This window comes from Papaver somniferum, chromosome 3, assembly GCF_003573695.1.
Source record: "Papaver somniferum cultivar HN1 chromosome 3, ASM357369v1, whole genome shotgun sequence".
Lineage (NCBI taxonomy): Eukaryota > Viridiplantae > Streptophyta > Magnoliopsida > Ranunculales > Papaveraceae > Papaver > Papaver somniferum.
Genome location: NC_039360.1, coordinates 633,448 through 644,248, shown reverse-complemented (window position 1 = coordinate 644,248; position 10,801 = coordinate 633,448). Strand labels below are relative to the sequence as shown.

The window sequence follows — 10,801 nt, the reverse complement described above, 5'->3', positions numbered from 1 at the left end:
TACTTCCTGCATATACCATTTGATCATAATAAGAAACTTTAATACAATGGCAAGTCCTTTAAGACTTGTTCTAGTGCTAATCTTCATATCCATTACATTTTCCATATCTAAAGGCGATGAATCATCTGAAGACGGAGACGAATACGTGAGATCAGCGTGCAGTGTTACTAGATATCAAGATATCTGTATCCGTTCGCTAGAATCTTATTCTAATACAGCAAAATACGATTCCCGGAAATGGGCTCAAGCAGCTGTGGCTGTAACACTGGAGGAAGCTAAAAACGTGACACATTACTTGAAAAAGTTGAAACAAAAGAAGAGTATCAGAAAGAGAAGGCAGAGAATAGATCTTTCCGAGTGTATAGACTGTTTTGAAGAGACGGTCGAAAACCTTCAGGATTCTCTCCATGAACTCCGGAAACTGGACAGGAAGACGTTCGACGTGCAAATGGGAGACATCCAGACGTGGATGAGTTCTGCATTAACTTATGAAGATACTTGTATTGATGGGTTTGAAAATAGAAAGGGGAAACAAGTTAAGATACTTCATAATAAGATTTTGAAACTCTCATATATCACTAGTAATGCATTAGCTCTTGTTAGTAAGCTTGCATCTGCTGGTGACGAAATAAATGCTTAAAAAACCAAGTGTTGATTACTGGTGCACGTATGCTTGTTAGGGGTTTGGCCATTATTGAGTTAGTTTGTATATTGTGGCATGATGAGGGGGGTACAACATATCAAGTGTGCAGTAGGTGGAGTGTATGTATATTAATATAATGCCGTTTATAATTTTTGTGTATTGATAATCAAAATGTTAAACCCAGTGTGTACGAGAATAAGCCAATATTGATGTTGCTGTAAAGATGTATGTAAAATTTATAATGGACGACATTTTAGCATTTTACCGGAGTCTGCCGGTAGCTCTACTCCGTTACTGATGGACGACAAATTTGGTGCATGAATCTTCACTTTAGTCTCTCCAAAATAACATAAATCAATGTGCAAGTCCTTCAGTGCAAGATGTGCAATGCATAAAACTTCCTGTTTCAATCCACCACAGTGTATCAAACTCAACTCTTGAAGGATTGGGCAGTTAGAAAGTAGTTTTTCCGATCAAGTTCCCATTCTCAAAATCCATATATCTTAACCTCATAACCTTCAGCCTTGGAAAAGACACCTTGTTTGGAACATTAAGTTTTTCCCTGTCTAAGTCCAACAGTGTCAACGAGTCACAGGTAAAAAATGATGGAGGAAACACAAAGGATGTTGTAAATCCTATTGAAAGATAAAGTTCTCCAACTGGTCTTGGGTGATTCCAAGAAATCTCAGATCGCTGCACAAGAATGGTACCATGGTCATTTTAGTGTTGTAGGAAACTTCATCTGGGAGCTGATCTCTGGGGCAGTTGTTCAAACGTTGTGGTCGGAGCGTAACAACCGTATTTTTCAGCATAAGTATACTTTCAAAACGGATGATGCCTTGGGAATGGAAGTGCGATCCTTGGTGTTATCTTGGGCAGCTGCAGCAGGCAGACGAGTTCATTTAAACTTTGCGAGCACAATCCGAAACAATTGGCTCTCCATCTTTGTTTAGTTTTAGTTTGACTTCCACTACTGGTGGAACCCTTTGTAAATTCTCTTTTTCCTTAATAAAATTACTTTCTGATCAAAAAAAAAAAAAAACTTTGCGCTTTATAACAGTACTGATCCACTTTTTTAATCGGGTTTTATCAAAATGCTGATCCCAACTTAGGTAGAATTTCTGAATTTCAGGCTTCTCTTTGAGATCTAATGCCGTGTCCAAAAAACGCATGAACTGTTGGGTTTTCAAGTGTATTTCTTCTTGAGAATTAGAAAAAGCCCGCCATTCTCGAAAATCCATAGTGGGGATAGATAGTTCCATCTTTTGGATAAAATGCAAGTAGACATAGCACGTTTGGTTGGAAGCAAAGAAAGAATACGATGAATTAGTTCAACAGGCAAATTACTTATCTTATCCTCTCCCACACCCACATTGCTGTTGTGCAATTTTTGGAGGTTTTCCTTGTGCAACATGATTATCAATGATTTTTCCTGCAGAAACAAAATGGGAGCGGGAAGGTTTGCTCTAATACTTTCAATAAATTAATTAACTGTTAATCTTTCAGAAAAACATAAAAATAAAAGTTACAGAAGATGACCATTTATCCCTCCCTCCCTCCTTAGTAGTGAGCCCAATACCTTAGGCATATAACTCAGGCTTATTTTAGTCGGTTTTCGGATACAAATATTTTCTTTAGCAGAATAAACCATTAAAAAGAACATAGAAACCAATAGAAAAATGTATCTGATAACACTGTAATAAGATTAGAGTTCGAATAGCGAAGTTTTAACCATAAAAGAAACAATTGGATAATTTCTTTCAAGTTTAGGTTTTGTAATCAAATAGGGTGCACGCGATCACTAGCTAGATTTGTTGACAGACAAAGAAAAAGAAACTATGCTAATCATGTCATCAAACGGTTTGCACTAGTTGTGTTCCCCTTGATACGACGTTAGACAAAGAGTTCTTAAGAGTTTACCTTTGAAGAAAAAAACTCCTAGAATTTTGGTGTAGGATGTTAGTACTGGATCGCCTTCACAAATAAACAACCCTGCCTTTTATAAAGACTTAAAGATTCAATCGCTGGACCTAGAAAATAAAACAAGATCACTAAAATATCTAAACAAATCTAACCAAGTAAATAGAAAATCTAAACATATAAAGAAAATAAGATTTCATGCCACCAGCTGCAACATATTCTTTATTTCCTAACTAAATTATCTTAAACTAGCCAAACTAATACCAACGAACCATAAATAAAATGATTCCACCAGAAGTGTCTTGGATTTGAAATTGTTAACGTCGACGGACCCGGCACAACAACGCCGCAACAAAAATTTCTTTCACCTATAAAAACTTCAATCTGAGTAATTTGAAAATCGAGTGTTCTAATTTTTCAACTCACCAAGATATTGATAATACCTGACTATAGAGCATAAGACAACTTTCGGCTAGGATACTTGGCTAAATGAGATCAGATATTCGGAGTGATTACGTACCCTAAGTTTCCTTTAGGTTGGTTTTTGTTAATATAGTACTTGTGGTAAATTTTCCAAAACAGTACATATCAGTCCCTCTTAAAAGTTTAGGCTGAGCGTAAAATCGTAAATGCACAAGAATTCAAGATTATATTAAAAAAAGGAATGAAAAGGCTAGAGGTACGTGTGAAATGAAACTAGATTTATTCTCTCGGATCTCAAAATAAAAGGTCCAACTCGTAAAGGATAAAATAGATCATAACCCGAGAAAAGAAAACGCTTCCAGTTATATCATAGTCCAGTCCAATACGGAGCGTTTATATTTTGGACCATATATTATTCCACAGGTTTACCAATCTCAGATCGTGCGTACCCAGTACTCTATATTTTGGACCAACCAAACTGGTCCGCATCAAGTAACAAAATGAGAAAAAGGAGAAGGGAAAGTGAGGACATGAGTAGGGAAGCATAAGAATAAAACCGACCTTTGTTGTGTCATAGGTTACTTGCCACACTTTGCTTTTCCCTGTTTTCCAACGTGGAAAGTCTACATAGATATTACGTAAGAAACCTTCACGAATCTTCTTTCCATCTTTCTCAAACCTTCTTCATTAAGATTCTGGTGGAGTTGTGATTAATATAAATACAATATCATCTACTCCTTTCATCAACTTAAGTCGTAATTTGTTTTGTAATTCTTGTGTCTAAGAGCTTGTGTCACTGATCAAGATGAGTGATCCCAAGTATGCTTACCCATACCCTGCTCAAGGTAAATTATACAGATATGGGTTTTCTTCTGCTTCTCTTAATTTAGTGTAACTTGAGCATTTTTATCTTTCTCAAAATTTGTGATTTGAGACAGAGGATTGAGTGTACTCTGTCTACCCTTGGACACCTTTGAAATGTTCTGTGCAAACAAAACCTAACTTTTTCATGAATGGTGGTGGGCTTTTCTTCTTTAGAACCCCCTTTTATTATATATACATATATTTTTTTTTATTTTTTATCTATTGATAGGTTATTATCAAGGCCCACCTGTAATGGCACCACCACAATATGCTGCTCCACCACCAAGACGAGAACCTAGTTTTCTTGAAGGATCCCTTGCTGCTTTATGTTGTTGCTGTCTCATTGATGAATGTTGCTGTGATCCTTCCATCATTTTTATCAGCTAATTAGTGATCTTGGTCATTGTACCGTCTAGTTGAAGTGTTGGTGAATTGACTAAGAACCATTTTCAGTTTTTTGTCTTGTTTTCTTGTATTGTGAATTTGTGATAGGGGACTAGGGGTTTATACTAAGTCTTAAAGAGTTGCTCCTTCAAGATCTTTGGGTTGTATTTTTATGTAGTTTCTGAAGTAAAGGCATGTTTTGAAAATGGAAATGAGAGCATTTCAAGTTGAAAATTCTGGGTTTAGTTAGTTGGCTTGTATCCCAATTGTTTGCGAAGTTCTCCAACTTAAATGTTTGAAAGCAGCGTGTACCACTGCCACTGGCCATACGATATTCTAACTTGAATGTTTGAAAGCCCTCAGTCAGGAGGCCCTAGCCCTACAAAATGTACTCACACACATGGCTATAAACAAGGCATTTTCTATCTATGGTCAACATCTACACCATAGAAAACATGAGCACCTTTCTTTTCTTGCACAAACTACCTGAAGCATCATGGACCTTTATCCCCAAGTCTGCTAATTTACTTAGATGGGTTGGTCACAGAAGCAAGGGACTTTCTCATCCCACTTAGCTACAACACCATTATTTACTGATGCTCAATGCCAAATTATAACGCACCAACTCATATCAGGGCACCGTCTCGATATTTTTTGAAAATTTATTAGAAACATATGTATATTAAAATAACTCTTTCATTAGTTTGGTGAAAACACTATACAGTTCGGTGTTGACTGTTGACACCAAATGCGATAACAATTTAATACATCAATACAGATCTGTCGATTTGACGATTTGTCTTCATTATGAAGCAATGAAACACTAATAATACTCTAAGACATAAATGGGGCCTGGGGGTGGATTCTAGCGAGAGAAGACAGGCGGCTGATGAAGGTACCCGATTTCAGCCGATACCGGGGGATATCAAACTTGGCATGTCTTGTGGTCAAAAAATCGGAGAACTGCATAACTTGGTTGGCTACGCGCTTGCATTTTTCATCCAAGACCTGTAACGAGAAAAACAAACAAACCCAATTATTTTGTATTAAAAGTGAATAATATATACTAAAACAAAGACAGCAGAACTCAAGGAAGGTAGGTTTTTGGCTTAAACTATTTGCTTCGATGAAGTTTCATCTCAGAAATCTGAAGTTAAGGCTCATATCTTGGGTATAAGTCTGGCAAGAGAATTGCCGAATTGGATTTGCAGCAAGTAATTATAGAAGGTGATGCTAACAGCAAAGGAGAGAGTCGTTTTGAATTTAAGGACATCATGTTTACGTTTGTTCCTAGAAGTGCTAACAGCATAACACATGTTCTATGTAAATATGCTTAAAATCAGGAGTTGGTCTACTCATGACCCCTCTTTGTATCTTAGCCTGTCTCATATAAAATGAGAGGTAATTGATCTGACTTAATTCCTTGAAAAATAAATAACTAAATAAAGATAGTAAAAAAAAAAGATTACGCACCATATATTCTCCTCTTATTTCTTGGATGTACCTCTCCCTGTCTCTCTTTCTCTTCAGAGACGTGTAGTCTTGAAGATTGAAGGCCGAGGACCTCTTCCTCTTCCCTCGAGACTCTTCTTTCTTTCCGAAAAAAGGAAAACATGATCTCTTTTTATCAAATATGTAGTCCTCAATTTCTTCTCTGTATTCAAAGTCGGATACACACTTTTCCATCCACTCAACATGTGATTTAGGAATATAACCACGGACATCCAGTATATCCCAAATAAGTAATTTCATTTGGAACAAATTCAAGTACGCCAATTTTTCTTTAAGATAAGTTTCACTGAAAAGGTTATCCGACTCGTGCCATTCATATATAGGAGAGCTTTGAATCGAGTTCTTTAAGCACCTTTACATGGTGAAGCAAAGAATCTTTTGTAGGACAGCATTCCTTGTCAACTACTCCATTTAATATAAGAAGATTGTATAGAACTTAAATATTTGAAATATCTATCAATAATCGCCATTTCAAAATCGGAACTAGTAGATTCCCAGTTATCAATCAAATTCACCATATCCATTTTAAAACCCTGAACTTGCATGATCATTGGCTAATAAAACTTCTATGCTCGTCGGAGAAGGAAGTAAACCAAATTTATTCTGGGGCTGTGTAGTATGTGGTTTTAGACCGACACCTAATAAATTATGTACACACCTGGATTGATGATGAAGATTGTCCGTTCGAAATAATGCAGAACGGATGTGGGAAATAATAGTGATAAACTACGATGGACTTGTCTCTTTTTATAGGAAAACAGTAGAACAAGTTACGGAAACTAAGGAAACTTTAATTAACTTGAAACCAGTATCATTCTAAAAATAAACAACTTCTTAAAATAAATAAATTCTAAAACTAGGAAATACCATTAGGTCCTAGAAATAATATATTAGAGAGTGTTTGGTCCAGTTGACCCAGTCAACTATCTGTTTGGTCATTTTTGGACAAATAAATTATAGTTTGGTCCTAGAAATTATGTTTTGGTCCTAGGGTATTGTCCACCCACACGGAATACTCTTGTTCTGTTACCAAAGTATCCCTGCAAGTGCTCAATTTATCTTCTGGTCCTAAATATTTATTATTTGGTCCTTTTTGGACAAATAAATTATAGTTTGGTCCTAAAAATTATGTTTTGGTCCTAGGGTATTGTCCACCCACACGGAATATTCTTGTTCTGTTACCAAAGTATCCCTGCAAGTGCTCAATTTATCTTCTGGTCCTAAATATTTATTATTTGGTCCTTTTACCGACATATATAAGCAGAAAACATCTCAGTTTAAGTTTTTATTTTCTATCTCCTATCGAAGTTTTCTCTCTCAGTTTCAGAATCTTTTTCCCTAGGGTTTACGAAATTTTTCGAGTTTTCGTTCTTGATACCAAGATCGAGTCGATTTTACAACAGGTTAACTTGTTTATGAAGATTGATTTGTTGAGATTATGTTGAGATTATGACCACTTGATTCCAGAATTGATTTGATTACGGAGGTTGATTTGATTTTGAAGATTTGAGGCTTTTTCAGAGATTTGATTGATTTGATTTGATTACGGAGGTTGATTTGATTTTGGAATCACAGATTCGTTGATTCAGATATTGGTATTTTCCCACCGGAGATTGGTGTTTTTTGGTTCTGATCTGAATTCTTCTAGTTGCTGGTAAGTTTTCACGCAATCTTTTTTGAATTTTAAGAACAATGAATGAAGTCATTTGTGTTTGTGTTTGCTGGTAACTCTTTATTTTTTTCAAGGAATAAGTAGTGTTGCTTCTTTTGTTTGTGTTAGGATGTTAACGAATGAAGTCATTCTGTTGTTACGGCTTCATTCCAAGAATGAACTCTTTTTTTTGTCAAGGAAGAAGCTATTAGTGTTATTATGATGTTAATGAATGAAGTCATTTTTGTGTTAAGGCTTATTTTTGATGAGTGATGCAGAATGGACTTCATTTTTGGAATGAAGTCTGCAGAATGGCTTCATTCCAAGAATGAACTTCATTCCAAGAGTGAACTTCATTCCAAGAGTGAACTTCATTGTTTTGTCAAGGAAGAAGTACTTTGCTGCTTTATCTGCTTGTTAGAATGTTATTGAATGAAGTTATGGTGTTTCTTTTTTTAGATTCAATACGGGTCTCTCAAGTTGTTATGCAGTTGTGTACTGTAAAGGGAAGAGTAATCCATTTAAAGTTTCTTTAGATACGATGATGCGTGACTTCAAAATACATGTTTGTGATTATTGGAGAAACTTGACTCCTCGGAGCATAATATTTAGGCATGGCGAAGGTTGTGATAAGGCTGTCATCAATTGTGATTATTCTTTTCAAGGACTAATTGTTGTTACTTGTTCAAAGGAATCCCCAAGTTTTAATTTGTATGTTGAGGAGGCTTTTAATGGTGGTGCTTGTACCTCTTCGTCTGGTCTTTCTACGCAGTCGCTCAGTGACGATGAATGTAGTGGGTTTACTGAGAATTCAAAGATCAAATACTTGACGGAAGGTCATGAGGAATTAAAACCTCTTTTATCTGCAAGGTGGGAAGATATTTTTAAAGGTGTTGGTCAAGTTTTTCATGGTGGTGTTGACGAGGTTCGGTTAGATGTCAGCAAATATTGCATGAAATCTGGTTACATAGTTGCAAAGATTAAAAATGATAGACATAGGTTCACAGTAAATTGTGGTAGGGATGCAGAAAAGTGTCCTTGGTATCTGCACTGTATTCCATTTGATACCCAAAAAAATGTCTTTGCTATCAAGGAATTTAACAGAGAGCATAAATGTGGTGGTGCTTACAATCTGAAGGAACCACTTGTGAAGAAGAAATTGATAAAGCATCTGTTCAAGGATCAAATACAGTCTAACCCGTCTTTAAAGCCTAATGATATGGTTGCTCAGGTAAAGAGTTGTTATGGTATTAACATAAAATACCACCATGCATATCAAGGGAAGGAAGCATCTAAGGCAGAAATAGATGGCGATGATGTAAAAAGTTATACAGATCTTGTTTGGTATGTTGAAGCAATAAGGGATACCAATCCTAGCATCTATATTAAGTTTGAATATGATAACGAGACTCAACGTTTTCAGAGGCTTTTCATATGTTTTGCTTCCTGTATGGAAGGATACCGGTTCATTCGTCATATGCTTTACTGTGATGCAACATTTCTCACTGGGAGATTCAAGGGAACATTGATGGCTACCACTGGTGTGAATGGGAACCAAGGTACTTTTCTGGATAACTAATTTATTTTCTTTTTGATTAGTTTTCTACAGTCCATTTTATACAGAATGGGAAAGTTATGGATATTGATTCTATAGTCCTTTTTATACATAATGGACTTCATTTTTGGAATGAAGCCTATAAAAGTTATAGATATTGATTCTACAGTTCATGTTACAGAATGGACTTCATTTTTGGAATGAAGCCTATCAAAGTTATAGATATTGATTCTACAGTTCATGTTACAGAATGGAATTCATTTTTGGAATGAAGCCTATAAAAGTTATAGATATTGATTCTACAATTCATGTTACAGAATGGACTTCATTTTTGGAATTAAGCCTATAAAAGTTATAGATATAGAGTCTATTTATAACTTTCATATTCCGATATGGATAATGAAGAATTCTTAATGAACTGACACTTTTTAGCTCTATTGTTTTCTTTCATTTCTGTAGGTTTCTTCCGTTTTTTGTTTGCTTTACTTCCTTCTGAAGACATCGATGGTTGGGATTGGTTTATGGAAAACTTGCAGCATTGTGTTGACCCTCTTCCTATCACCTTTATCACTGATCGTCATGAAGGGCTGAAGCAAAGTATTCCCAAGTATTTTCCCAACTCTTTTCATAGTTATTGTTTCTATCATTTGAAGAATAACCTCCCCATCAAGAAATCACATGAGAAGTATAAACAAGTTATTGATTTGTTCCATAAAGCTGCATACTGCTACATCGTTGCCAAATATGAGTCTGCTTTGAATGAAATGTCCACCATAAGATGTGACTGGGTTGCCAAGTACATCAGAAATATTGATCCCAAGCACCGGGAAAATGCTTTCTTCGTAGGATGTAGGTATGGCACTCACTCATCAAGTATTGCATAGTCTTTCAATAACTGGATTCATCGTGAAAGGGATCTGCCTCCATCAGCTCTTGTTGATGAACTCAGGATAAAGATTATGAGGATGAGTTCAAAAAGGCGTGAGCTTGGTAGAACTTATCAAGATAGTTTGACTCCCATCTACAAAGATTTAATGAAGTCAGATTTTGATGTAGGTCGTCCATGGAATGTTACTGAGTCAGGTAATGGTATATATGAGGTTCACTCTCCCAGCTCTCATGTTGTTGATCTGATGCAGATCACGTGCACTTGCCAGAGATGGAAGGTGTTCGGTTTCCCCTGTGCTCACGCCACGGCTTCTATTACTATGAGTGGTATTGATATTTTGATGTTTATTCAGCCTTACTTTGGTTCGAACCATTTCCGCAACACTTATGCTCCTTCAATTCGTCCAATTCCCAACTACGACAGGCCAGAGGCGTATGAACCTGAAGAGAGAGTCCTTCCTGGTATTCCAAGGATACCTCCAGGTAGACCGCCAAAGAAACGTATTCGCAGTGCCTATGAGAAGGAAATGAGGCCTATGAAGTGCTCCAATTGCAAGAAGATTGGTAACCACAACAAAGCTACCTGTCGTGTATTAATGCTGGAGTAGAATGCCTGTTCTGGTGTTAGTTTGTTATGGTGTTTTTTAGCTTGTCCTGTTCTGGGATATGCACTTATTTTTGTGAACCGGTGTTTTTCTAAGCTTCATATGCAATTATTAGTGTTTCATATGAATTGGTGTTTTTTAGTTTGTTCTTTTCTGAGATTTGCACTTATTTTTGTGAACTCCTTTGTTCTCCTTTGTGAATCCTTTTTTGAAATGTTTATTTCCTTTCTTTGGTGTTTTTTAGTTTGTTCTGTTCTGGGATATTTAGTTCATATATGGTATGAATTGTAGAAGTTTCTTTAGGCTTCATTCCACTCTATGGACTATTTTCCTAGACTTCATTCCAAAAATGAAGT

General features: G+C 36.1%; 2 protein-coding genes and 1 long non-coding RNA gene across 3 annotated transcripts; all 3 read left to right on the top strand.

Moving 5' to 3' along the window:
* Positions 1-932, top strand: LOC113355117 (pectinesterase inhibitor 6-like). Its single transcript, XM_026597897.1, has one exon. The coding sequence runs from the start codon at positions 47-49 to the stop codon at positions 638-640; it is 594 nt and encodes a 197-aa protein (XP_026453682.1). The 5' UTR covers positions 1-46; the 3' UTR covers positions 641-932.
* Positions 933-3,746: 2,814 nt separating this feature from the next.
* LOC113360829 lies at positions 3,747-4,468 on the top strand. Its single transcript, XR_003364816.1, has 2 exons — positions 3,747-3,831; positions 4,080-4,468. It is a non-coding gene; the product is annotated as an uncharacterized LOC113360829 (long non-coding RNA).
* Positions 4,469-7,941: 3,473 nt separating this feature from the next.
* Positions 7,942-10,448, top strand: LOC113358892. Its single transcript, XM_026602610.1, has 3 exons — positions 7,942-8,956; positions 9,412-9,748; positions 9,866-10,448. Exons 1-3 carry the CDS (start codon positions 7,942-7,944, stop codon positions 10,446-10,448), a joined length of 1,935 nt encoding a protein of 644 aa, XP_026458395.1.
* Positions 10,449-10,801: the final 353 nt, after the last annotated feature.

Coding starts and splice junctions, on each gene's coding strand:
- LOC113355117 (XM_026597897.1), top strand. CDS start 47: ATGGCAAGTCCTTTAAGACTTGTTCTAGTGCTAATCTTCATATCCATT.
- LOC113358892 (XM_026602610.1), top strand. CDS start 7,942: ATGCGTGACTTCAAAATACATGTTTGTGATTATTGGAGAAACTTGACT. Junction 8,957..9,411: donor TGGTGTGAATGGGAACCAAG/GTACTTTTCTGG, acceptor TCATTTCTGTAG/GTTTCTTCCGTTTTTTGTTT. Junction 9,749..9,865: donor AGATGTGACTGGGTTGCCAA/GTACATCAGAAA, acceptor TCATCGTGAAAG/GGATCTGCCTCCATCAGCTC.